Source organism: Microtus pennsylvanicus, chromosome 2 (assembly GCF_037038515.1).
Source record: "Microtus pennsylvanicus isolate mMicPen1 chromosome 2, mMicPen1.hap1, whole genome shotgun sequence".
Lineage (NCBI taxonomy): Eukaryota > Metazoa > Chordata > Mammalia > Rodentia > Cricetidae > Microtus > Microtus pennsylvanicus.
In genome coordinates, this window is record NC_134580.1 from 70455145 (window position 1) to 70480908 (window position 25764).

At 54.5% G+C, this 25764-nt stretch overlaps 2 protein-coding genes across 5 annotated transcripts in view; one reads left to right on the forward strand and one right to left on the reverse strand.

Moving 5' to 3' along the window:
• The first annotated feature begins 2425 nt into the window (after positions 1-2425).
• Tp53i11 (tumor protein p53 inducible protein 11) lies at positions 2426-17423 on the forward strand. 4 transcript variants are annotated; one of them, XM_075961486.1, is made up of 8 exons: positions 2426-2586; positions 2857-2980; positions 12327-12613; positions 13115-13173; positions 13349-13397; positions 13771-13867; positions 15052-15153; positions 15481-17423. In XM_075961486.1, exons 3-8 carry the CDS (start codon positions 12440-12442, stop codon positions 15612-15614), a joined length of 615 nt encoding a protein of 204 aa, XP_075817601.1. In that variant the 5' UTR covers positions 2426-2586; positions 2857-2980; positions 12327-12439; the 3' UTR covers positions 15615-17423. The 4 variants fall into 4 exon arrangements, with proteins under 4 accessions (XP_075817601.1, XP_075817599.1, XP_075817600.1 ...); XM_075961484.1 differs by lacking the exon at positions 2857-2980 and having other exon boundaries at positions 2446-2586; XM_075961485.1 differs by lacking the exons at positions 2426-2586; positions 2857-2980 and adding an exon at positions 11724-11810.
• A 3-nt stretch (positions 17424-17426) lies between these two features.
• Tspan18 (tetraspanin 18) overlaps positions 17427-25764 on the reverse strand; it is a 137043-nt gene continuing 128705 nt past the window's right edge. Inside the window, exons 8-10 of the mRNA XM_075961483.1 lie at positions 25303-25485; positions 21135-21218; positions 17427-19934 (exon numbers count right to left, since the gene is read on the reverse strand). Of these exons, the coding sequence (XP_075817598.1) occupies positions 19887-19934; positions 21135-21218; positions 25303-25485 (315 nt within the window). The 3' untranslated portion in view covers positions 17427-19886. The remainder of the gene's footprint in view (positions 19935-21134; positions 21219-25302; positions 25486-25764) is intronic.

The following is a 25764-nucleotide window of genomic DNA, read 5'->3' on the forward strand; positions in this document are numbered from 1 at the left end:
TTTTGTGTCCTGCTTGTCTCATTAGGACAGCATAATGTCAGCAGTTGAGGCAGGGACATTTTCTTGCCCAGTGACTTACTTTTGCCACAAAGAAAGAAAACTCCATGGGAAGTTTCTTCAATGCCCATTATCTTCACTGAAGTAGATTGGTGCTATCAGGAGGAGACATGTCTCATTGTCATAAAAAAGATTAACCTAAGTTATTAAAACTTCTTAAATGCCATATTCTGTAGATCTCTGAAGTTTTGAAGATTACCTATGTATTTAAATTATATCTTTGTTGACCTTGAAAACATACCTGATATGACTATGAAAAAAACCCAAAAAAACAAAAAATCCCAAGAACTTTGAAACTAATTTCTTTTGTTTAGCTGTTGTCTTGACCATTATCCATAACAACTTACTCTCAGTTTTATTTCAGGCAGTCTTTATTTATTAAAATATATTTGAAATGGCACTACATCTATCAACTCCAAGGCCCCAGGACCTAGCACTTTACCTGACATACAGGGCCCATCTGAATAGCTATACCTCCTTTGCAAAGCATTGTGTGGCTCCCACCTCCTTATAGATGGACATGGAAACCCCAGAACACAGACACCCCGAGCTCAGAGGCTCTGTCTACATCAAGCACCACTGGTGATTGTCTCTGGCTCCTCCTTGGCTCTGCTTATATGCTTCTAGTGACAGTGAGCTCACTCCTTCTACAACAAGGAAGGGTAGGAGTCAGCATCAGGTCTAGCCTCTGGAATTCTGCCTTCAGGTCCTTCTTCTGATGGAACACTGGGAGCTGTCTCCAAGTGTGGGGGTGGGGTGCTCAGGGACACAGTTCAGAGCTCTGCATGATAAAGGGACAGATGGTGCGGCAATGAACTCATCACTCCATCTCTGGACAACAGACCGCGGTGAAGGCCCTGGTCAGGGACAGTAGGCTGTGCATTTTACTCCGCACACCTCGAGACAGGCCTGATCCAGAGCCACAGACAGGACTGGCTGTGTGATTCTTTCATTACTGGCCATCACTGGCCAGGTGTTCAGCAAGAGCGGGTGGCACTGTGGGAAGGGAGTTTAGTTGCCTTGGTAATCAGGAGGCTAACAGCCTCTGAGAGCAGGCTTGCTACTTACCAGGCACTGTTCTGTTTTCTTCCTTACAAAGAGCACAACCCCTCCTGTGCAGCCCCAGCTGTTGGGAGGGCCGTGGAGCCTGCCTGGGACTTCTTGGTAAGCAAGAGCTGCGACAGTAAATGGAAATTCCAACTATAGCCAGAGTACTTCCTGCTTAGGCCACACCCATTTTGTAGATAAGGAGACTTGGAGAGGTTAGGTAACTTTGCTTGCCCAGGGACGTGCTAAAAGACAGAGCCTGGGTTTGAACCCAGGGATTCTGGTTCTGCGGCCTGGAGTAGAAAAGCGAAGCAAAACTCAGCAGCCAGAGGCATACCTATTTGGAGTTTGGGGGCAGCCTCTCTCCTTTCTGCCCCACTTCTTTACCTTGCTTCTCTCGGTTTCCCCCCCACCCCCTCCAGGCCTGCTGGGGTTACTTACCTTCAGTCCCGAGGACAAAATCCCGCGGTCTCTCAGCGGGAGGGAGGCACTGGGTGATCAACAGCTATGAAGAGCCAGGCAGGGACCGGATGTTGTAGGAGCCTGTCTTCTAGGCTAATAGGCTCCTGAAGATCTCCCAGGACCCCAGGAAACACTCTCGGCATGGGCTGAGATAAAAGGCTGTTTGGTTCCCCCAACAAATATTCTGCAGTCCTAGGTAAGCCCCCCCCCCCCGCCCCCAGCCCTGACAAGTGCAGCAGACAGCACAGGGACTGAGGTCGAAGGTCTTCGTGGGGTGAGAGTCCTTGTCTTTTGAAGTTACTTCAAGCTGAGGAGCCAAGCCGGGCTGAAAGAGCACCCTTTCTCAGTCATCTTCAGGTCTAGGCTAAGCTTTAATGATTCACGGATCTAGGGGCTAGTCCTATAAACCTCTTGAGCTGTTGAGAACGCAAAAATTTCATTCTTGAAAGTGTTTTAGCAAACAGTGACCATTACTATCCAACCGTGCTGGTTCACACTGCGGGGAGAGGGGGTGCTGCCAATCAAAGCCGGCCCCTGCCTTCCTAGACACTGGCCTAGGCTTGAGAATGAGTATTTCATCGACTCATAGGGGATATTTGCAGTCCCGGGAAAGGGGCGCTGTTTTCAGAACTTCCGAGAAAGTCCTGGGTGGCGAAGCGAAAGGGTGTCCCCGACCGGGGATCCCCTGGCTAAGCGGGGTTGCGCCCCCAGCAGGTGGCTCCCGGCAAGGCCTCGGATGCAGCCCTGGGTCCCCCCCCCCCACTCTGTGCCCGCCCTGGCCACCTCGGGGGCGAGGCAGCCAGGAGCGTGGGAGGGGACGGCGTGCCATTGGCTTGTGCGCGGCACTAGAGGAGGGACCAGTGCGGGCCGCCAGACTCTGCGAGCCCAGCGGCGCAGGAGTCCTGCCTGCCCTGCCCTGCCCTGCTCGCCCGGCGCGGCACCGCGATGTGAGACTCCCCCGGCCGAAGCGTCAGCGGGGCACGCCAGCTCCGCGAGCGCAGCACCCCGTGCGCTAGGAACGTAAGTCCGCTGCCCGCAGCTGATGAGCCTCGCACTTCCCCGCCGCTGCCACCGCGCTGGCCGCTGCCTGCGCAGCGGAGCCCGGGGGCGCTGGGGGCCTTAGGGGACTCTGGGGGTCAGCGTGCACCCTGCGCACGCCAGCCGGACGCCGGGACCGCACGTCACCGGCTGGTCTGCCGGCGCCCGGGACCCCCTCTGAGCTCCTCGAGGCACCGACCTGTCCTTTTTGTTTGTCTCCTTGCACTGACTCGGTTTCCCTTTCTCCTCCAGCTCTCTTCTCTGCCACCTCCAACCCCTGGGGGTGTTTATTTCGCCCTCGGCCTCCTTCCGGACTATAGCTTTTTGCTTTGGAGCCTGAGGGAACGAAGCGTGAAGCAGTTTCTACTGTCGCCGGGTCTGTGTCTTCCGTGCTTAGTTCTCGGTCCCCTCCCCCTTTCTCGCCACCGCACCCCCTCCCGCCTTTGTTTCCTGGCCCGAGGATTGCGCGGTGCAAACTTGCGAGTTCCCGGGTCTTTGTCCGCACCGGTACTCGGGCAAAGGAGGTGGCAGGGTACCCGCTGCCCATTGGTCTGTCCGGACCTTCAGTGTGGGTGCGGGGGCTGGAGGAGTCGCCTACTCCCGCCTCACAAAGTAGAGGAGTGTTTGCAGCGCGGAGAGGAGAGATAGATCTGAGGGGGAAGGCGCAAGGCCGGTGATACTCCCGCGCCCCTGCTGGAGAGGAGCGGACAGAAGCGTGACTGGGCCAGATCCTAGTCTAGGGGAGTCATGAGGGGATTGCAGGTGGGTCAGGACGATCCTCTCTTTTCTAAGGCGCGCGGTCAGCTGCGAGGGAGCAGCGCCGGGCCATTGGCTGGCGCAGGATGTATTGGGGTCTCGTATAGTGCGCAAAAATGCTCAGCGCACCATCCATCAGGGCCAGGCGTTCACTTAGAGTCCCCTCTCGCCTCCTTCTTGCAGCCTGGGTAAAACTGGCTTCTCCCGCCTATGGGGTGAAGGTGCAGGGAGAGGTCCAGGAACTGCCACCACCTTGCCCCAAAGCCTGAAGTACACTACCAAGGCCTTCTCGAAGTCCCCCACCCCCCGCGACCGCACTTCCTGTTTCGTTTTTTTTTTGAGACAAACTTTTCTGGATGGGGCCTGGCGGGAGTGGATAAGTCCCTGGATTGTGGGGACGCCCATCTAGCTGTGCCTTTCCTCGTTGGAACGCCACCTCTGGAGGCTTCCGGAGAGGGGCCACCAACTGCACCCGCCGCGGAACTGTGGTGGATTCGTGGAAGAATCCGGAGAGACACTATCTGCCTCTTAGTGGCAGCCCGAGGCTCAGTCTGAGGCAATGACCTGTAGGGTCTTTGGGAAATGAGAGTATTCTTCAGATTTCTGTTGTTGCCTTTGTCCAGACGTTGTCCTCCCGTAAAGTACCGTCTGGTCTCAGTGTCCTAGGACACTGACTTCTCTTTTGCAGGACTTAAGTCTGTCTGCCTCCACTTGAAGTCCCCCGCTTTTATCTTTCCGGCCCCCTACCTCGCAGCTCCTACCACCCCAGCTCTCAGGCTGGACTTGTGATAGCCCCCTCTGCTGGAGAAAGGCCTAAGGCTCCTGGCTGGGGGCAGGGTCTTCAATCACTGTTCTTAGGTTTTCTGTGTGTTCATTCACTGCCTAAAGTATCTGTGAGGACAGCACAAAAAAGTGATGACACAGATGGCTGGCACAGGTCCCACAGGTCCCCGCACACCTGTGGAAGCTTCATGACGCTTCCCTTTGGTGCTGCTGTGGCTTAAGCAAAGAGAAGAAAATAAATAATAAATAAGCAGTCCGGTCATGCGTGGTGCCGTGGAGTTGTCCCAGCACCCAGAGGGCTGAGGAAGGAGGAGTTTGAGCTCCAGGTCAGACTGGACTATGTAGGAAGACCCTTGTCTCAGAAAGAGGGAGAAGCAAATTCTGTAATGTGGGGTGGAGGTCAGGGGAACACAGAGAGCGTTGGACTGTTGAGGACATTTTAAGGAGTGGCCAGCGCTGCTTTTCCAATCAACCTTGCAGAATACCTGGTGCAGAGCGCCTGGCCTTGGGCAGCACCATGCTGCTCCTGTGGGGAGGGGCAGGGGAGAGCACTGGTGAGAAAGGATGGGGCTCCCCCATCTCATGGGGAGGGGATTGATGATTGGAGAGGATCTGTAAGCTACCCCCCCCAGGAGGGGCATCCACAGATTGGCAATGGTGGTCTGAGTAGGTGGCAAAGCCTCACCCCCAGACCCCCAGCACAGCCACAGCAGCCAGGTACAGGGAGTTGCCCCCATGCCCTGTCTCCCCAATACCCTCATGCTTCTCCCCACCTGTTCCCGTCAGAATGCTGGTCCTGACCCAGAGTCACCCCTATTCTTTCTCACCCCAGTTCTTCCTGATACTACCCTCTTTGGAACACTCTGTTTGTGTGGGCATGGAATCCTGGAATGATTCTGCTTTACTAAAGAAATTGCTTTAGTAAAAGGGGGAAATGAGGCCGAGTAGTTGAATCCTCAGGTCTAAACAGCAGCATTGTTGAGCACTGGCTACAAAATATAAGCTCTTCTGGGTGTTTGCTGGCAACTTCTAATGGGAGAAAGTAAGTGTCATTATTATGCCTATTTAACAGACGAGGAAATTGAGGCCCAGAGAGGCAGGTTCCTCTCCCAAGGCAACACAAGTTGTTGAAAGCATTGGGTCGGTGGCTCTGCGGACCTTTTGAGGAGTCACTTCCCTTGTTAACCACTCTGTCAGAACCTGAGTATGGGGAGGAGAATCTCGGCCTTGAATTGGGGTCCCTACCCAGGGGGAGGCAGGGCTCTAGGCCATTTGGTCTGAGGATATGGGCTTGGCATGAAGCATGCCTTTAAGAAAGCCCCCGTTGCCCCATTCACACCGGAGCCCCAGCCCTGTGGGAACAAGAGGCAGGGCTGTCCTGATGGATGATAGGGCCAGTTGCCCTTGAGGGCACTGACTCGGTCACCAGACTCTGGGAAGGCTGTCCCGCTCTGGGTTGAAAAGGGCAGTAATTCTCCATGCTGTGTCTTGTCGTTTGCAAGTGACAGCAAGACAGGAAAGGCCCTGTCAATGACTCCTGGCGGTGAGGCTGTGTGCATAGGGCTGCTGCCTCAGACGGTGAAGTCCCTCCCCAGCCCCTGCCCCAGGGATGGGACTCCCAGGACTGGGACTCCCAGGACTGGTCCTCACCCACTTTCTCCAACTCAGCAAGGTTTTTTCCTCTGCCCCTCTGGAAGTCAGACTGGCCAGTGAGAAGATAAAATCTACTCATGGTAGTAGGAGAGGAGGAAGGGGCAGTAGGAGAGGAGGAAGGGGCAGTAGGAGAGGAGGAAGGGGTAGTAGGAGAGGAGGGAGGGGCAGTAGGAGAGGAGGAAGGGGCAGTAGGAGAGGAGGGAGGAGCAGTAGGAGAGGAGGAAGGGGCAGTAGGAGAGGAGGGAGGGGCAGTAGGAGAGGAGGAAGGGGCAGTAGGAGAGGAGGAAGGGGTAGTAGGAGAGGAGGAAGGGGTAGTAGGAGAGGAGGGAGGGGCAGTAGGAGAGGAGGGAGGGGTAGTAGGAGAGGAGGGAGGGGTAGTAGGAGAGGAGGAAGGGCTGCCGAGGTTGGGCAGGGCCAAGCTGAAACACAAACGAACGTGCTTACGTGGCTGGAGTCCTGGTTGCCTAGTCAGACCGGGGACAGCCCGCAGCACCACATTTTCCAACGTCTACACAGAAACCAGTTGTGAAGGCAAGCCCTGGGCCATCATGCCAGTGACCCCAGCTGTGCCTTGAAAACACAGTGACCCAGGGCACCCTGACCTCTCAGTGGCAGGGCAAACCCTAAGGCTCCAGATCCAAGGGTCAGGTTCCTGAAGGCTCAGGGAATCTGGCATGGACTCCGTAGCTTTGCCTTTGGGATGGGTCTGTCATGGCTGCCATGCTAAAGGATTTCATATTATGGTCTTTGTCTGCTGGCTCCCTTCTTTGTTACCCTACCTTTCTCCCCTTTCACAGCAGCTTAGTGAGCTGGCAGGAGGTGACAGGACAGCCACCATCCTTGCTCTGTCCACCTAGGGAGCATGCTAGAATAATGTTCTCTGGGGCCCGAGGCGCAGCCAGGCTGCCAGCAGGGACTGTGCACAGCATCATCCCTCCGTCTTCCCTTTGCTTGGGCCTGGAAGATGGCCAAAGAGACCGTGTCACAGGGAGCATTATGTGTGTCAGTACTGCTACCCGTATTCTGTGGCCCTTGGCTTTGTAGGCGGGGCACGGCACCCATGTGCAGGGAACACGGCTCTTCCATGGCGGCAGGCCTGCCTGAGTTCGCGTCTGGGAATGCAGGTCTAGGGTGGGAACTTGGTGCGTTCACCTCCTGCTCCCTGTGACACCTGAGATGTGGGTCACTTTGCCACAGGGTCCCAGTAGTTGGTTCCTAGAAGGGGGCTAGACCTTCATCTTGTCCCTGGGGTGCCCTAGAAGAGGCTCTGGGCCCAGAGTCTTCGCTGCAGTCTACCCTCTGACCAGGACCTCCAAACTCGGACCTCTGCCTCTGGCTGTCCTCACTTGTGAGCAGCGCTGTTCGGGCCCACTTCCAGCTATTCTGCAACAAAGCGATAACGGAACAATAGGGTCTGATCTGGGGCACTGGTTCTCAGAGCCCTGCCCCCATCGCAGCCCTGAACCCGAGAGAGGCCAGTCCTAGGGAGGAGGGCTCTTTAGGCATTGGGGACACACCACGACTTCCAGGGGAGAGTGTTCTGAAGACGGCTTGAAGCTCAGTTATGTTTAGCTGTGTGTGTTTGTGTGTGTGTGTTCCAGGAACACTCCATTACCAGGCACTCACAAAGACAAACACAGACATCCATTTCTCAACCTCCCCTCCCTAGACCCTCTCAGGAGATTCAGTGAGAGCTCAGCTCACAGCGAACTTGAATTCTAGCGCTGCCACACCCTTCGAGCCAGGGACTCCTGAGTAAATAACTTGCTTGGGCCTTAGTGCTCTCATCTGAAAAGTGGAATGGAATTGGCTGTTGTTACAGGCAATAATGTGGACTTCAGGGGGTCCTAGGTAGGATGTGTGGTGGCTGGCGGCTGTCCCTAGCTCAGGCTGGACATGTAGGCTGATCTCTCCTCACTGGCAGGAGGGCAGTTGCAGCTGCACCTCTGCCCACACTGGGGCGGAAGTGGCTCTCTGGCTCAGGGGCTGTAACTGACTCTGGGGAAATCTCCAGAGCAGCTGTGTGTTCTGGGTCCCTTCCTCCCCTCCCCCTCCCAGGGCAGCAGGTTTCCTAAGCCAGCCCTCCTGGGCACAGCCTCCCTGGGCACAGTTGGGACAGCGCTGTAGTCCATTGGTTTCTATGGTAACCAGGCTTCCTGGGAAGGATGGGGAAGTCCTCCAGGATGAGGATGGGAGGTGTGAGCCCCTGCCTCATCAGTTCTGCTGCCCAGAGCTGAATCTAGTAGCTAGGAATTCATTAATAACACAGGGGTTTGCTATCCTTTGTGGTGCACGGTTCAGGGGCCCAGCTCCAAGGCTGTCCTCTTTATGGTACACCACAGGCCTACTGAGTAGACTCAGCCGAGTTTCTTAGATGAGGATTTAGAAGCTCAGAGAGGCTAAGTAATTTTCCTGCGGTCACAGTGTAGTGAAGAGGAAGAGCTGAAGTTTGAATTCAAGTTTTAATAATCATTAAGAGTATGTTCCTTTAATCCCAGCACTTAGAAAGCAGAAGCAGGTGTGTCTCTGAGTTCAAGTTCAGGCTAGTCTACTAGGACAGCCAAGGTTACTCAGGGAAACTTCTACTCAGAAAGAAAGAAAGAAAGAAAGAAAGAAAGAAAGAAAGAAAGAAAGAAAGAAAGAAAGAAAGAGAAGAAAAGAAAAAAGGGACATTCCTCATCCTCTGGCCTTGTACCCCCAAGAATCTTCCTTATCATGTCTTGAGACACCCACTTCCCTGGCCAGGAAGGCACTATCATCCAAACCCTTATACCAGAGCTCCCAATGAAACCATTAGCCTAACCTGCATGCCTCTTAGAGAGTGGCCCCTCATCTTCCACGCCCCTCTCGTGTCCTGGACCCCCGGCTTGCGTGTAGCTTAGGTGTACAGAAGAATCAAGAGCCTGCCCCTTGCCCTCTCTGCCTCTCCCTCTCAGACTTAGGGAGGGCTGGGAATGAGAAGCAATGGGCCGTGAGTTGTAAATGGCCAGAAATGAACACAGGAGACCAGCCGAGCTCTGAGGAGGAGGGCAAGGCAGAACTTGCCTTCCCACTTGGACAAGAGCTCAGAGTGACTGTCCCTCTTAGAAGGATGGATAGTTGCTGTCTTGGTGGGGATGGCTGCCAAGGAGTTTGACAGGGGCAGCACGCAGGGCGTGGCCTCATTGATACCTATTTCCATCTCACACCTGAGCCTGAGGGTGGAGGATTCGCCACCCCTCCCCCTCCCACGGTCACAGTGGGGATGCGGAGGCCCTCGGAGTAGCATGCAGGAAGTCGGGCAGGTCTGAGTGCCAGCTGCCTTTTCCGCTCTGCTCGGCTGGGTCTGGAAAGAGGGCAGCAGGAAGGAGGACAGAGCCCTCCCAGGGCAGGGCGGTGGGTGTCTGGAGCGTACACGACTGTATTCACAGGCTCTTCTGCATCCCTATCCCCAGTTCAAAGAGGGAAACTGAGGCCCTGAGACTCATAGGTAGGTAGAGCCAAGATTCAAGGCCAGATACATTGGCTCAAAGCCAGCGCGTGGCCAGGATTCCCAGGAATGGAGTGGGGGAGGTGCCCTCACTTATGTTCAATGATATCAGGCCTGAAACCCTTGGCAAGTGGCTTTGGTAGGGAAGAGTGGGGGAGGAGAGGCCAGAAGGCCACTGGCGCGCGTGTGTGTGTGTGTGTGTGTGTGTGTGTGTGTGTGTGTGTGTGGTGTGTTGGGTGAGGCATTGGGCAGAGGAAAACAGTGCTGAGAAGCTTCCAGCCCAACAAGGAGGGATACGCTGGAGCTGGTCTTGCACAGGGCACTGAGGTCTTAGTCCCATGTGATGGTAATGAGGCCAGTCTCCTGGTCCTCTCAGTCCAGAGTCACCGCCCAGAGTGTAGGGGATGTGCTGGGGAGGATAGTGGTACCCTGTCTAGTACTCACCTTCAGTGGACAGTCTAAGACAAGACACTGCCTGCAGACTTACTATGTTGTGTGAGTAAGCCTCTTCTTTCCCCACATGAATGGGGAGACTGAGGCACAGATGCTAATCAGATGGGTTAGGCCATTTAAGCCACTGAACATTCCAAAAGTGAGTCCAGGCAGCAAGTGTGCAGCCCTCCTGCTGTGGACACTGCGGTCACTTTCTGAGTTCGGCTCTGCCCAGGGTCTTGCTTCTCCTTAGACCAGCTTGCGGTGGAGTTGGGAGCGAGGGTGGGTGGCTGTCCCCATATCCCAGATGAGAACAGTGGGATTAGTTTGCGCCAACTGCTGGTGACAAGATGCCCCATTCTCTACCAGCCGAGCTCTGGTGTCCCATGCCCACGCCTTCACAGGGCCTCACTGAACAGGCTCCCTTCCGTGCAGCTGCTTGTTGCATACTCTGACCCAATTTCTCTTATTGCCTCAAGGCCTCTAGGAAGCTGGAGCTAAAGTCCTATTTCACAAGTGAGGAAACTGAGGCTCAGATTAGTGAGGTGACTCAGCCAAGGTCATGAGACTAGTGGGGGCACAGCAGGACTGAGTCAAGCAGCCTCATACCTGGCTGGACTCCAGGGGTCTCAGAGAATGGGGCTAAGATAGAAACGGCCCACAGCAAGTGTTGACAGGAGTGGATGTGGTTTGTGGAAGCTCGGGTGGTGTCCTGGCTTCTCACTTTGTCCACACCCTTCAGCAGGCCCGCTTTGACCCCTTTACCTCAGAGGCACGGGAATGTGCGATCCTTCCAGATACACGCAAAGGAAGGCAGGAAACAACTGGATGTCCTTCATGTGGTACAAGTATCCCACAGGATACTGATGTGCACAAAAAAAGGGTGGGCATTTGGGGCACTGGGCCTAGGAGAGTCGGAAAAGACATCCTGTTGGGAGGGGGGAGAAGCTGGGCAGGCAGGTGCTCATATGCTTTATGATGCTGTTTATGCAGCATTTGAGAAAATTCAAATGAAACTAGAGGAACAGACATCAGACTGCTGGAAGTGGAGATCAGGGCTTAGCTGGGACGGCACACATCCCCTGCAGTCTGGACATCTGAACCAGTGTCCTGACCTGCAGGACATAGTGGCATGAGTTATCGGCATGGATTAAAAAGAAAGGTCAGAGGGGACGTGGGAGAATGTGGCCGGGGACTGATCTCCCCCTCCTTAGAGGAGGCGTGGTTTGGTCTGGGCTCTGCACCCTTGAATGGAGGGCTAGAGATGCTGGTGAGAGTGTTCAGTCTGTTTGGGGTCAGAAGAAAGATTTGGGGCCCTCCCTGGGACAGTGTGGCTGAAAGGGCACCCCTGCTTCCCTCAGGCCTGCTGAGGGGCACAGGCAGCCTTTGTGGTCCCGCCAGTGTCTCCAGCACCCCCAGCAGGCACAGGAAGGAAAAACACAGCCACAGATTTTACAAGGGGGCTGGGTGTCAGGGCCCATGACCCAGTGGTGACTTTTTCTGTCATTTTGAACAAAAGCCACTGAACCTCTTCTAAGGTGTGCACTCCACCCTGGCGTGCACAGTCCGTGTGTTTCTACCGCTTGTTCGTTGTGATGGCTTATTTCATTTCAAGAGTCTGACAGGTTTGAAAAGGAACCAGGGTGATCTGGGGACATTCTCTGGGGTGGAAGATGTGTGCTCAGTCAGGGACATGGCACTGGGCAGCAGGTGGCTTGGAGGAGGAAAGACAGCTTCTGAACTGTGACTTGGAATGAGTTTGCTTGAGGGTGGGGTGCAGGGGGCTGTGAGGGAAAGTTAGTTGCTGGGGCACAGAGGGCACTTGGCACTGGCTGGTGCTCAGGTTAGCTGGGATGCTTTTGTCCTTTTGTTTGGCTGGCCTCCATACATTCCAAGTGAGCTCTCCTCACCTGTGGAATCATCCTCATTTGTGCAAATCCTTCAGGGCCTTGTGATGCAGAGTTCTGGGCTACGTAGGGTCAGCCAGAGCCTCACCTTGTTACCCCCTCCCAACTCTGTCTCCTTCTAAACTATAAGGACTGAACACAGGAGAAGAACATTCGTCTTGGACTCCAGTGCCCATTTCAGCATCTGGCTCACTGCCGGTCTCACAGTACATGCCCAGGATTGGCCTGTGGTATTGCTGGCCTGCAGGGCTGGGGACTCTGGAAGATGGTGGGCAGATGTGGGATCGGACAGAGTCTGTGGATGCTGGTAGCCGGGAGTGGGTGAGGTCTGGGCTGTATGACCACTACCTGCAGCCTCATTCTCTGGGCTTAATGCCTTCATTCATCATGACAAACAGTCTCCTTCCCTAGGTCCTGGCCAGCGAAAGAGGCTGTCTAGGGTCAGGAGGACAGCAGCAGGCTTGCTGCCGTGGGGATTGTCTGGACAGGTTCATGTGGCCCACAGCCTAGGACTTAGGGCTTGGACAGAGTCCTTACATCTCTGAAGTGTTGTTTTTTTTTGTCTCTATGACCCATAAATTTTGTCAGTGAGATCCAAACTGGTCCAAATGCCTTTTTTAAAGCCCATATGCTGCTCAAGGGCTGACTGATCTAATCACCTGGGCTGTGCCATATCTGTATAGGGGCCAGGTTGGTAGCATCCTCCTTAACCCATTTTACAGGAGAAGAAACTGAGGCAGCTGCAGCTTCATCTTCTCTCAGGCCCTGAGTTGGGCCTGGCCACACCCTTCTCGCCTTGCACTGGGACCTGGGGTCTGGAAGTCCAGCAGGAACAATGGCCGAGGCCAGTGTCTCCCCACGTCCCTCAGCAAAGGACAACATGGCAGCCAAACAGCCTCCTCCGCTCATGAAGAAGCACAGCCAGACAGACCTTGTGAGCCGCCTGAAAACGAGGAAGATTCTGGGCGTGGGCGGGGAGGATGACGATGGCGAAGTGCACCGGTCAAAGGTGAGCCACGCAGTCAAAGGTGGGCCACGCGAGGAGAGGAGGCAAGGCCACAGGACTGCTGGGGCCTTTGGCTTCCCCGTGCCTCTAGGACCCTCTGCAGTGGCAGCGGAATGATTTGTATAGGGGCAGTAGTTTGTGGGAAGAACCCAGTGCTCCTTAGGGGACAGGCACAGACTTGAGTGGACCCTGCTGGCCCTGCAAGGTTTCCCTTTGTTTATTGACCCAACGAAGAGATGAGGAAGCTGAAACACTAAGTAACTTCCATGAAGTTATATCAGTGATGACAGAACCAGGCTTCCAGCCCATGGCGGGCAGATCCCGGCTTTCCTTCCCAACCTCCTCTTTTCAGCTTCCTCTTATCTGGGTGCCAAAGGAGACAGGAGAGGTCAGAGACAAGACCTCTATGTCAGTCAGAGGCGCTCTGGTTCTGGGTGTGCACAGGGTGGGTGGGTGGATGCTGAAGGCCACCTTCCCTGATGCCTCTGACTTCTGTGTCCACAGATCAGCCAGGTCTTGGGCAATGAGATCAAGTTTGCTGTTCGGGAGCCTCTGGGGCTCAGGTGAGTAGCAGGTCTTGTTTTGATACTTTTGTGTCCCGGGTATGTGTAGGGTCTTACGTTATTACTGGGCCTTGCTCTGGATCCCTCCCCAGACCTAGGTGTCTGGTCTCACAGAGTGTCCCTTGGGGTCCAGGTGGAGACTGTGACTGTAACTTTCCCCTCTGCACCTCCCCAGGGTCTGGCAGTTTCTTTCTGCTATGCTGTTCTCCAGTGTGGCCATCATGGTGAGTACTTGTGCCCCGGTCCTGGCTGCAGGCAGGTCTGGTGCTTGTCAGCTGGTGACCCCTGAGACTTAGATGGAGGGAGGAGGTGGCTGGTGTGGCCTTTGCCCTCCCCCCACTTCTGCACCCCATCACTGCTATTTCCACACTGAGACCCACCCTGTAGGGTCTTTGCTAGTTCCAGGGCTGACACTCTGGCTTTCCCCAGGGTGCTGTGCCCCAAAGCAACCTGAACCACCTGATCTGGGCTCTGGGAACCACAGGAAGGGGGCATTCAGGTCCTACCAGGGGAACCCTGGATATGTCCTTGGAGGAAGGCTGTCCCCAGCATTCATCTCAGCCTAGAGCTGACCCTACGATTCTCTGCTGCCCACAGGCCCTCGCCCTCCCTGACCAGCTCTACGATGCAGTTTTTGATGGGGCTGAGGTCACCAGCAAGACCCCCATCCGTCTGTACGGTGGTGCCCTCCTTAGTGAGTAATTGTGGGCCAATGGTGGGAGAGTAGGGAGGCCCACCTGGCTTCAGGGCAACACCTGAACCCTTGGGGATGCCTATACAGCCTCCCTTCATTCCCAGCAGGCTGCTCCCTTCATCGGTGGCTGTGCTGAGCATGGGCTGCCACCTTGTGGCCGTTTGTGGAATGCGCATGGTTAGTTGGAAGTATTGAGGCTACAATTGCGTGCAGTGCGCTTTGAGGAGCAGAGCTGAAGGAAGCTCAGGTCCTGCCTACCAGAGTCTCATAGCCTAGAGGAGGGCAGACTCAATACAGTGTCTTCTTTATTCCCAGGGCATTTGGTCCTTTTGATTTTTTTATCTAATGTGAGGACACAACAGTTGACAAGAGTCCAAATTGTAGTTTTAAAGTTCAAAAGACGGGGCCATCACTTTCTTCCCTAAAATGTTCTATGGCTTACCATTGTATGCAGATCAAAGTCCTGCATTTATGCCTGACAGTCAAGGTCCTGTGTGGGGTATGGGCACATCAGTGGACCCAGCCACATGTCGTGCCTGCTTCCTGTGAGCTGTGTGTTGGGTCTCAACGGCAGGCACACTGGAAGATGCACATTCCTGTTTCAGAGGGCCACTGGGCCTTCGCACACACTTTCTCCAGTCTTGTGCCGGCTGGACCTAAACTTGCTGTGAGCAAAGCATTTGTGGAGATGGAGATGAGTCTCAGGGTGGCTGCCACCAGCTGAACACACTGTGGTAACTTCTGGTGTCCAGAGATCAGATATCAAGGCGTAAGCTACCGTAGTTGGTCTTCCACTAAAATCATGGCCTATCCTGCTCTCTCAGGAATTCCTGAGAGGAAGTCCTTCCTGACACAAGTTCTCTGTCTCCCAGGGCTCCTCTGTTAGGGGCACTAAGCTATAGGCCCAGGTAACTGAGATCCCAGATCTCTCCACACAACATCACAAGAACGGAGCTAGAATGGCGCCATTGTGTAGATGAAGACATGAAGTCCCAGGGACGAGAGCCTGCTCTGTGTCGCATGGGGCTTTAGAAGGGTGTCAGCAGCTTCAAGAGCAGACAGTTGGGTCTACAGAGACAAGGACTAGGAGAGGGGTGGCAGTTTGATCTGAGGGGTGGGTGTTGTGATAAGGAGGTTCAGACCCCTGGGCTGGGGTTCAGGCTGACCCTGTGCTGATCCAACAGGCATCTCCCTGATCATGTGGAACGCGCTCTACACAGCCGAGAAGGTCATCATCCGCTGGACGCTGCTCACTGAGGCCTGCTACTTTGGGGTGCAATTCTTGGGTGAGTAGTGTAGGGTGTACTATAGGGGCAGAGCACTGGGGACTCCCTGCGACATACACCGTATCCTGAATCCACAGCCCACCTGTGGAATCCACAATCCACGTCCCTCCCTTAGGCACGGACACTCAGGACTGTGCATTGCTTAGGCACCTGCCTCTTGGGGGAAGCAGACTAGAGGTATCTGTCAGCTGGATTGGGCAGGTGTTGAGCTCCTCCAGGTCAACCAGGCCTTCCAGCCCCAAGGATGAAGGAAGCATAGCTCCATGGTGGGAGGGGCTTGAGAACATGTCTGTTCCTGACCTCTGGCTCCCCTGATTTCCTTCACAGTGGTCACTGCGACACTTGCGGAGACAGGCCTCGTGTCCCTGGGGACCCTGCTTCTCCTGGCCAGCCGCCTCCTCTTTGTCGCTGTCAGCATCTACTACTATTACCAAGTTGGCCGGAAACCCAAGAAAGTGTAGATGGCTGGGACCTGCCTGGGCCTGGACCTGGGCCAGAGTGGCTGGGGAAGTCCCTGTCTGTGGGCCCCAGGCAGGCCTGCAGGCTGGCAGGGTGCACGAAGCTTCCTCCCCTCCCAGGCACTCTCTGGAGTCAACTTGGACTTCCTGGGCTTCTAGGAGTTATAAGTCAAGCTGGGGCACCCCACTCCTCACCCCACACAGGGGCAACCGCTTGCCCTGGTTTTCTTGACCTCTAGACTCTAATAGACAGTCTGGAGTGGAGCACTGGGGCCTGGGCAGAGTCAAGGTTAGTTCCTCTGCTGGGAAGCCCCTTTCTCTCCAGGAGATTGTGTCAGCCCCAACAGCAGGTTTTAGCTTTTCAGCTTTTCTCCATTCAGAAACCTGAAAACTGTGTGTCCCCATATGAGTTCCACACCACACACACACACACACACACACACACACACACACACATAGAGTTTTCAGAGCCCCCCACTGTGGTCAGCTAGCCAGGGGAATGCCTGCCTCCATTGGGCCTAGGTCCCCTCGTTGGCCTGCATACCTGACCCTCTATTTGGCCTGTTGTAGAGTGTTCTATACACTGGCTGCCTGCACCCCAAAGCACCAGAGTCTCTCCCCAACAGGCCAGAGTAAGCAGCGTACCACAGGCCCTGACAGGCCTTGGCACCTCAGCTAGCATAGGCTCCTAGTGCGTGAGGAATTCTGAAGGGAAGAAAAGCAGGGGCATTTTCTTGGTATGGCCTCCAAGGCCTGTATGGCTAACTACACCTGGCTCTGTACCTGCTAAATATCCCCTCCAGAGGCTATTCCAAGGCCTACAGCCCCTCAAATTCTATAGAAGTAAGGAAACAGAAGTGGATTTGCCCTTGCTCAGCACCCTGACAGTGGGCCATTAGAGCTGAAGCCACCACTAGTGACACCAGCCCATGTGGCCCCTCCCCTTGGTCCTAGCTCTCAGCACTTTCCTTCCCTCAGCAGCAAGCACACTGAGTTAAGAGAGGTGGCCTTAGGCCTGTCTCTTCCCCTTCTGCAGAGGAGTGGTCCTCTGTGCCTGGGGAGCCTTTCTCTAGGGCACCTGAGCTCACAGCTTCCCTGAGCCCATTCGGCCCCCGCAGCCAAGTGCCCCATGACAATGGCCTGTGCCCAGCAAGGGGACTGAAGGTTAGTTTTAGTGGAGACATGCCCAGCGATGGTCCGGCAGAGTGGTGAGAATCTATGCTTTCAAGATGGGACCAGTGTGTGCATCCATCTTCTGCCGCTGGCTTTGTGCCAGTCCCTCAGTCCCACCTCTTGACTCAGAGCACAGGCCCAGCCACCGCCACCTCTCAGTACAGTCCCAACTGCTGTAGAGGGTGGCATTGTTGACTCTTCTCAGCACTGATGGGATTTATCCTCTTGGATCCTCTGTGAATGGAGATAGAGTCCCAAGGGAGGTAGTCAGAGAAGCGGAAGCCGCCAGCCATGCTCAGCCTTTCGGAGACCTCTGCCAGTCTTCCCCTCAGTGACAGGAGGTGGAAGGTCCAGCCCTGGGGTGGGGGTAGGGTGGCCAGGTCACCCTGGTGTGATAACTTCACAGGGGTGGGGGCAAGGCCAGACCAAGGCTAGCAGACAGACACGCCTGTGGCCTTGGGGAGACACTAAGCTTGGAAGGAGGCTAAGAAGAAGATAGGAACCCCACTTTAAATCCAAGCCCGGGGTGCCCTGGTTGCCCCAGCTCCTCCTGTGCTTCTGCCTTTGTCATGGTCACTATTTATTCTTCAGTCCTTTTTCTTTTTGTAAGAAACAGTCACAAAAACCAGTGCAGAACGATTTGTGTGGTGTCCTGTTTATATTACAAAATTTCTCTTGATATAGAATATAAAAGGGGGGCTTGGGAGATACAATGATAAATTAACTCTGTTTCCTACTACAAGGGACATTTACAGATTCCAAAATAGACTATAACGTGTGTGTGCGTGTGCATGCGTGTGTGTCAGAGAGAGAGGGGGGGGGGAGAGAGAGAGAGAGAGAGAGAGAGAGAGAGAGAGAGAGAGAGAGAGAGAGAGAGAGAGAGAGAGATGCAGGTTCTGGGGGTGCTGGGCTCAGCCAGGACCTTGGGTCAGAGTGCTGAGGAGTGGGCCACAGATGCGGTCTTTGCTCCCAGCCTGTAGGTAGGATAGGGCTGTCTTTTCAGCAGGTGGCTCTGGGTCAGGCAGGGATTGTTCTCTACTGGATGAGGGTCACAGGCATCTCAGGGGAGGCTGTTAGTCTTGGGGTGAGAGGTGAAGGAAGGGCTCCCTTCCCCTCCCCTGGGAGTACACAGAGCAGTCCACCAAGCCCCAGTAGAGTGACCTCAGACAGCCTTGTAGGTGGCTATTAACAACCTCATAGGTGAAGACTGCCTGCCCCTCCCGGTCCTATGAGGGTGTTGGTTGAGGAGTTGTTGGATCTGAGCTGCCTCGGGCTCTTCAAAAGCTGTATGGAAAGTTCATCTGGTGAGAGTCTCTGTTCTACCCTGGAACTGCCTGGACTCGATATCTGACTTCTCAGCCCTCTTTGTCCCTGCCCATTGCTAGAGGCCTGGGCTAGCTCTGGGCAGCAGCCCCTGTGGTTGGGCTGTGTCCTGCTCGGCTGGGCCATGAGCTCCCAACAGACCCCAGCCGATCCGTTTGCCTTCCTAGGCAATCAGAGTCCAGTACATGGTGGGTTTTGAGTCAGAGCCAAGGTTCTCTTAGTCAAGGCTGGGAGGCAGCAGTGGGGTCCCCTGACCTGGTGACTCAGTCTCTAGGCTTCATTTATGGGGATGCAGAAAGACAGCTCTGAAAAGTGGTGGTCAAAGGCCCTCAGGAAGGAAAGAAAGGAGTGTCCCTTGAACTAGCACAGGCAGCAGGGGAGCTCCAGTATGGGTGTGACTCAGGTGACAGGAAGGAAGGCAGAGGGAAGCTGGGATTAGACCAGGCTCTTCCCTCTGAGAGGAGAGCAGGCCCCATGCTGTTCCACCATTGCGTCCCCCCACCCTGCTGAGCCCACAGCAGACAGAGTTAAACTTGAGATCCTGACAGACAACACTTAGGATTCAGCACGGTCCTGACAGGGTCGGGCATCTTGTAACCCAATTGGCAATGTAGTCTGTAGTTTGAGGTGTGTGTGTCTGTGTGTTTTGGTTGTGAACCTGTGAGTCTGGAAGTCTGAGACTAGAGAGAATAACAAAATGCCATACAGACAGCAAAAGGACAGGAAGGATGTCATGGTAGGGATGACTGAGAGGCTGTGGGGCTCTTGTCTGTAGACAAAAGAGTTATGACCTTAACCTCTAGGAAGGACACAGTGAAGGGACGCGGACAGAAGCACAGGAAAACGGAATCCCCTTCTGTCTTCTGAGGGGCTGGTGCCCCCAGAGGCTGCGTTGGGAGGTAGTGAGCTCCTCAGGTGGAGGTATGCAAGGGGTGAATTCTTGGCAGGGGCCTTGAAGAACACATTCAAGCTTCAGCTCTGGGTAGAAAGAGAGCAATAGACAATACTGGGGGTGTCTTCCCACTGGGGGGCAGAGTGAGGGGTACGGCCCACGAGGACAAGTGACGGATGACAGTAGGCTTAGGTAAAGGAACAGGCAGGGCAGACTGGACACAGTATGGACTTTTCTCAGCTGTAGAACGAGGTGTGGGCAGTTGCTGGCCAGTCTACATTGGGATGTTGAGGCAGATCTGATGGAGTCCTGGCTGGAGTAACAGCAACCCTGGGGTGATCTTGTCATGCATATGCTGTGTGACTGTGGGCAGGTCACTGCCCTCTTGTGGCCCTCGGAGAGGCTTTGAACCGAGAGGTGAGGAAATCAGATCCAGTGCCACACACAGCCACCCTCAGCCAGCAGGAGCAGGGACGCTTCACCGTCCAGCAGGTGGTGCTGCAGATTCTGTCCTTGTGAAAAAGAGTCTGGTTCTCCAGCGCCTGTTTCTGTCTTCTGGTTGCTCAGATCCTGGAAATGCTAAGAGAGGGGACCCAGACCAGGGGACAGTCCAGTCTGACAGGGCCCGGGGGCTCTGAGGCTGAAAATCCTTTGGTCTTAGCTGGTCCCAGGCCAGCCCTAGGTCCTTGACTAGTTCATGGCTCTTGCCTTGGAGCCAAGGCAAGGCCTCTTTAGTTCACGTCTGTCTTTGTTTTTGTTTTTTTAAAATTAGCTCTGTGTTCCTGGCCTTCCAGGCTGGCCTTGCCTCCTCCCCTGGGGCCAGAGGACAGGGAGGGGAGGGGACTGGCTACTGGGCAGTGGCAGGCTGCATATCTTCAGACCGTGGCCTACTGGATGCCTCGGAAGAGACACATGGCAAAGATCATAAGGAAAAGCTGTGGAGAAAGGAAGAAGGTGATCCAGGGTCAGGTTGCGTTACACTGAGGGGCTACCCAGCATGCTTCCTGAGAGGATTTTTGACACCGCCCAGAGCAAGCATGTGTTTGCCATCTGTCTAAGAAGTGGGCTTTGGGAAGTAAGTGATCCGGTTAAGCAGTTCACGTCTGTATTTCTCGGGTCAGCAGAGACTTTAAGCGAAGCATGACCCTTCTTGGGCCCCGAGTGTGTACCAAGTGCTTACCATGTAAAGTATGTTTTAAGTTCGGTGTCGGCAGCTTTTCTAACCAGCAGGAAGTGAGGCACAGGGAGGCTGCACAACCTGATTCAGGTCACACAGTTCTAGTGGGGTAGCCCGGCTTGAGCAAAGACACACTGTCCCCGGAGCCCTTGCTTCCAGCCCCTGCACTCTCAGCCACTTCACAGGGACTTGAGGAGGTCTGCAGAGGTCACAGCACTCTGACCTTGACCTGTGGCTACAGCCTCAGGAAGATCTGTGTGCCTGCTGTTGGCTTTAGTTCCCACAGGAGGCCTTGCTCACTCCCAGCATGGCTAGCATATAGCAAGGGCTCAGTAGATGCTTGTGGAATTAACGAATGTCGCCTCCATTTCCCCTGTGACTAGCACAGAACTATTATCCCGAGAGACAAGACACATAGGACACTGAACAGGAGATATCCAGGGTGTCGGGTGGCCAGAGCACTCTTGAGGGGGCTCCTGAAGAGCAGGAGGCAAGGGCCAAGCATCAAGCTGCCTGGCTTCATTGTCTCAAAGAGTAGCCTAGAACTGGGCAGGGCGCGGTAAGAAGGGAAGGCTGAAGCACCACCTAGTGGTAGCTCAAAGGTCAGCAGCCACTCAGATGTGTGTGGTTTGGGGCCCTGGGATGAAAAATACTAAAGCTCCACTGGCAAGTTAAAAAGACACCCCGAACACTTGCAAAGGCAGGGCCTTATCAGGAAGCCCCCAGCCTTCAAGGCAGCTCAGGTGTCCTACAAAGTGCACTTGGACTGCAGAGCTGGGGTGAGGTGGGGTGTCCTCAGGGCCTGTCTGTCTTTATTCTTCTGGGTCAGGCAGGCATGCTACTTCAGGCTACAAGAATTTCTTGAGCAGCAGACATCTGCAGCAGCCAGCAGTCATGCATTTGGGAAGTAGGTTGGCTGTCCAGGCCCCAGGGCTTCATCCCAGGGGGCCCTACTCACCTCAATAGCCAGCACCCCAATGGCAAAGGCCCCAGCCAGGTAGACGTAGGTTTCGAAGGTATTGAGAATCACAGTGTAACAGCCCTGTGAAGGAAAGACCAGGGATGAGGGAGGTGCATTCTGCAGCTGGGGCTCCAGGACTCAGTAACTACAGGCTGGCATTTTTTTCCCTCCCTCCCTCCCTCTCTCCCTCCCTCCCTCCTTCCCTCCCTCTCTCTCTCCCTCTTTCTTTCGCCCCTAGACAGGGTTTCTCTGTGCAGCCATGGCTGTTCTGGATAGACTGGTCTTGAACTCACAGAGATCCACCTGCCTCTGCCTCAAGTGCTGGGATTAAAGGTGCACACCACTACCTCCCGGCCAGGCTGACATTTTCATACTGATGTCTGAAGGAGGAAGTCTCAGGTCATTGAAAGAATTGGGACCTTCCCCCCTCAGTGACAGGCTGAAACCTCCCAAGGCTAACTCAGCCTTAGACCCAGGGTATGAGGAGATGCACAAACACTCAGGCTTCCTGGTGCTCTTTAGAAGTGGGGATTGAGCCCCAAAGGCAGAGCTGGCTGGGCTTCTTCAATCAGAATGTCCTATGGTGTCCCCCCCATCAGGTGGACAGCAGCTCGCAGAGGTTCACAGTGCCCCTGGGTCCCTCTCCTGACCGGCCGGACTGTGAACTTGTCGCAGCTCTTCTCCCTCAGGCTCCCAGAAGCAGTCACCTCTATGTGACTCCAGCCTGCTGCCGCTCCATCACCTTGGGTGACAGATAAGCAGGGGAGACAAGACCTCTCCCACTGGGCCCCAAGCACATCATGCTTTGTGTCCACTGCCTATCCCTCATGCTGGTCACAGACACCAGTCTGTAACAAGTCCTTCCTGTGAATTATATATGCAGCAGTGCTAGGGATTGAATCTAGGACCTAATGCTGACCGTGCAAATGCTCTACCACCGAGCCATACACAACCCAGCTCTGAATGAAGTACATGCATTTTTTTTTTTATGAGATAGGATCTCATGTAGTCCTGGCTACCCTAGAACTCTCTATGTAGGTGAAGATGGCCTTAAACTTCTAATCCTCCAGGCTTTATCACCTGAGTGCTAGGATTACCCAGTTTATGGGTGGTGGGATGGAACCTAGGCTTTGTGCATGCTAGACAAGCTGATTTGGCTAAGCAGACCCTCAACCATCCAAAACACATTCTGAAAGAAACAGAGTTTTCTTTGGGGCCAACTGGAAGACTTCCAAGTGGACTGGCTTGTGGTGTGGCAGGGGCGGGAATCATGCCCATCTATGTGGGGGTGATTGTTGGATTTCAGGTTCTGCCGAGTCTGGGGTCTTGGTGTTCAAGTCTCTTGCTGTTTCCTACCCAGAATCCCAGTATCTTTGGCTAGAAGTGGACCTGAGGAGGCTATGTCTGAGCAAGGAGACAGTGGGACCTGATCAGGGACAGTGGCCAGATGGGAGTCATGGTATTTTACAAGCGGAGGCTGGCTAGAAGCTAAGCAGGGGACCCGAGTGGACAGACAGACTGCCTAGACACACCCAGACCCTAGCACACGAGGCCTGAGCTGAGCAGGTTGGTTGGTGGAAACTCCCCAGGGCCAGTGAAAGCCTTGGTGTGAGTGGCAGAGGGGACGGTGCTACCTACCCTTAGTATCCCTCTGCCAGGAGCTTCCTTCATGAGCCCTACATCATTTGGTACCCCATGCAGCCCCCATCTGTGGTTTACCTCCTTGGAAACAGAGAGACCAGGTGGGTGGCTCGCTCGAGGCCACACACATAGAAAGAGGGAAGCCCAGATTCAGAAAGGGGCCTGAGATTCCTTTTTCCTCCACCCTGAGTGGACAGAGCTGTACTTCAGAAATGCCTGTCCTTGTCTGGCCAACCTCCTCTGTCAGAGCCTGGAACTGACCACACCATGGGTATCACCCCACGATGGGGCACCCCACCTGGTACGGGGACAGAACATCACTCTCTAGATACATGTTTCAACACCTGCCCCCTTTGTTGGGAGATGGAATGTTCCCCACCCTGGTTCCTGCTCATGGTCACCCCAAACCAACCACAGAGAGGCCAGCTCATCCTGGGTAGCAACACCTAGGTCTTCGTCATTCAAGTGCCCTTCCCAGGCCCAAGGATGAATACCCTATTGCCTATTCGGGATCCCTGGATATCTCAAAAGTGTGTCACATTCAACATTCCCCAAATTCACACACAATGTCCCTCAACTCAGAAAGCATAGAAATATCTTTGTCACAAGCCTGCACACACACTGAGACTTGTCACGAGGCCAACAAATGACCTCACCGCCACTCCAGTCTATCACACCATCCTTCCTCCCTGGGACCACTGTTCATGCAGAACTGTCTTGAGTTCCTAGTTCCAAGGCAGCCAGAGGGCCGATCCAGCTACCTCCACATCCCCGAGGGAACTCCTAGCAGTCTGGCTTGTGCCAGTCACAAATATGTCCTGGGATTTGTGGAAGGCAGATCTGAGAGAACCCAACTGGAGCTGGTCTCCCGGCGGAAGCTCCTAACAGAAGAGATGGCTCCAATGGGATGTGAGTGAAGGAAGCAGCCCCAACAGCTGGCCCCACTGAACCCGGAGAGACTCTGCGACGGAAAATCAATATGGTGGTTCTCAGCCCAGGAGACAGCAGGAGGGTGCTCATGGGGGAAGTGTCTAGAACTTGCAGGAGAAAGATCAGAATGGGAGGGGGCAGGAGCCTGGCCCCTGAGCCCTCAGCAGCTCCTTCAGTGAGCATCTTCTCTGGAAATTCTGCTCCTTCTTTGTAGACTTCCTGCCACTCCAGAGCTCCCTGTCCTCAGCAAGGTCCTGGGTGGCTGCATTCTGAAGGAAGTGGGGATGTCACACTTTCTCATAAGGGTGTGACTCAGTTGCTCAAATGTTCTTTGCTCATATCCCCTTAGCCTTGCCTCTCCTGCCTCACGCCAGAGCTGTGGTGGACTTTCTTCCCCCGTAGGAAAAGGGGCAAGGGGGCACTTGGGTCAGCAGGCTTGGCTTTCAGTGGATAGGTAACAGCTCAGACCTGCCAGCTGTGGACTCCCCACAGTCTTGGTGCTCCCCAAATCCCATTTGTTCTTCACACAGGTACCTGAGATCGGAACCTTCAGTGACCTGTCTCTCCATAGCATTCGTTCCCCAGTGCTCACCATCTTTATTTCTGTCTCTTCTCTGGGGTAGGAAAACAGAATGCCTGACAGAGGAGCCGAGCTCTGGCCTATCCCAGGCAAGGTACAGGGACAAGAGCTGAGTTCTTGGTGTCAACTTGAGGTGGTGGGATCAGGTCTCAGCTCATGATGCCCTTTCTTGGGACTCTGAGACCCTTAAGACCATCCCGTGAACCTTCCAGCACTTCTTCAACCCACTGTCATCTCACAACCAGCACTGTGGGCAAGGATCACGTTTGCTCATGGTTCACCAGCTCCCACCTCCCCCAGACCGGATCCCCATGGGAGTGGGGCCTTGTCTCTTGTGTTCCAAAGGTTTGTTGGCACTTGGAATAGTCCCAGCAAAGTCTGGCCAGGGGAGAAACCCAAGGGTGGTTCTCATCCTCATGCCCTCCTTCCTCCCTGCATGCTCCACCCAACTCTTTCTGTCTCTTATCTTTATGGAGGTCAGGGCCTCTGGTCAGCAGGAAGGAGGGAGCTAAGGGTGAAGTGGAGCTGTGCTCCTTGTTGAGGGGACCAAGCTGGGACCTTAGTTTCCTATGAAAAACAAGGCTGAGATGAAACCCTCAGATTACAAGAGAAGAAAGATGTCTAGACACTTCTCTGATGGTCTAGGGTCAGGCCAATGAGAGTCTGCTCCCCTGGGATCAAGGAATGCCCCAATTGGTCAGGGTAAGTTTCCTTATACGTAGAGTATATGCTTATGGAACATCCTGTTGCCCCAACTTTTGTTCTTAGAAGTTTGGAAAACTCACCTTGGAACCATATCCCAAATTCCCACCCCAGCCTGAACCCAACTCATTCCTTGTCCCTGTGATCCTCTCCCCACTTCCTTGGATCTCAGAAGCATGAGTAGGAGCCCATGCCATAACCAGAACTTTGTCTAAAAATCTATCCACCATCTTCAGACCCTCTGGGCAGACATTGCTTCACCCCAGCTTTGCCTGTTTGTGGAGTGTCTCCCCGCTGGGAACAGGGCTGTACCTGTTTGTTTATGAATGGACTTCTCCCCAGCTGGCACTCCTCCCTGCTCAGCAGTACCCCATCACGAGTCTGGGGTTCCCTCCGGCAGCAGGCCGTGGGCACCTCCTCACTGTCCAGTGTTAGCAGCCGAAATACTGAGGCCATCTTGAAATCTTCCGGCCCATTGACCCCACAGCAGCCAAACTAGAAGAGAACCGAAAGAGGGAACTAGAGCTAGACCAGAGGGGATGTCAGCCTCTGCCAGAGCCCAGCTCCTCTGCCCTCTGTGTGACAGTGATGATGCCCAGTGTCTCTGTGCACAGGGTACTCTTTGTAAGAAGAACATGGCAGTGTATCCCTTACCTCCCCAGCATCTGGTAAGCACTTCATGTACAGTTGCTATGATTTCACATCATGATATGCTAATTATTATTGTTACATTTGGCATGTGTATATTTGCTCATGTGCAGAAGTATGTGTGTG

Excerpts from the sequence above, each read along its gene's own strand:
- Tp53i11 (XM_075961486.1), top strand. The coding sequence starts at position 12,440 with ATGGCCGAGGCCAGTGTCTCCCCACGTCCCTCAGCAAAGGACAACATG. Across the intron at positions 13,398-13,770 it reads TCTCCAGTGTGGCCATCATG|GCCCTCGCCCTCCCTGACCA; the intron begins GTGAGTACTTGT and ends TGCTGCCCACAG. Across the intron at positions 15,154-15,480 it reads CTTTGGGGTGCAATTCTTGG|TGGTCACTGCGACACTTGCG; the intron begins GTGAGTAGTGTA and ends TTTCCTTCACAG.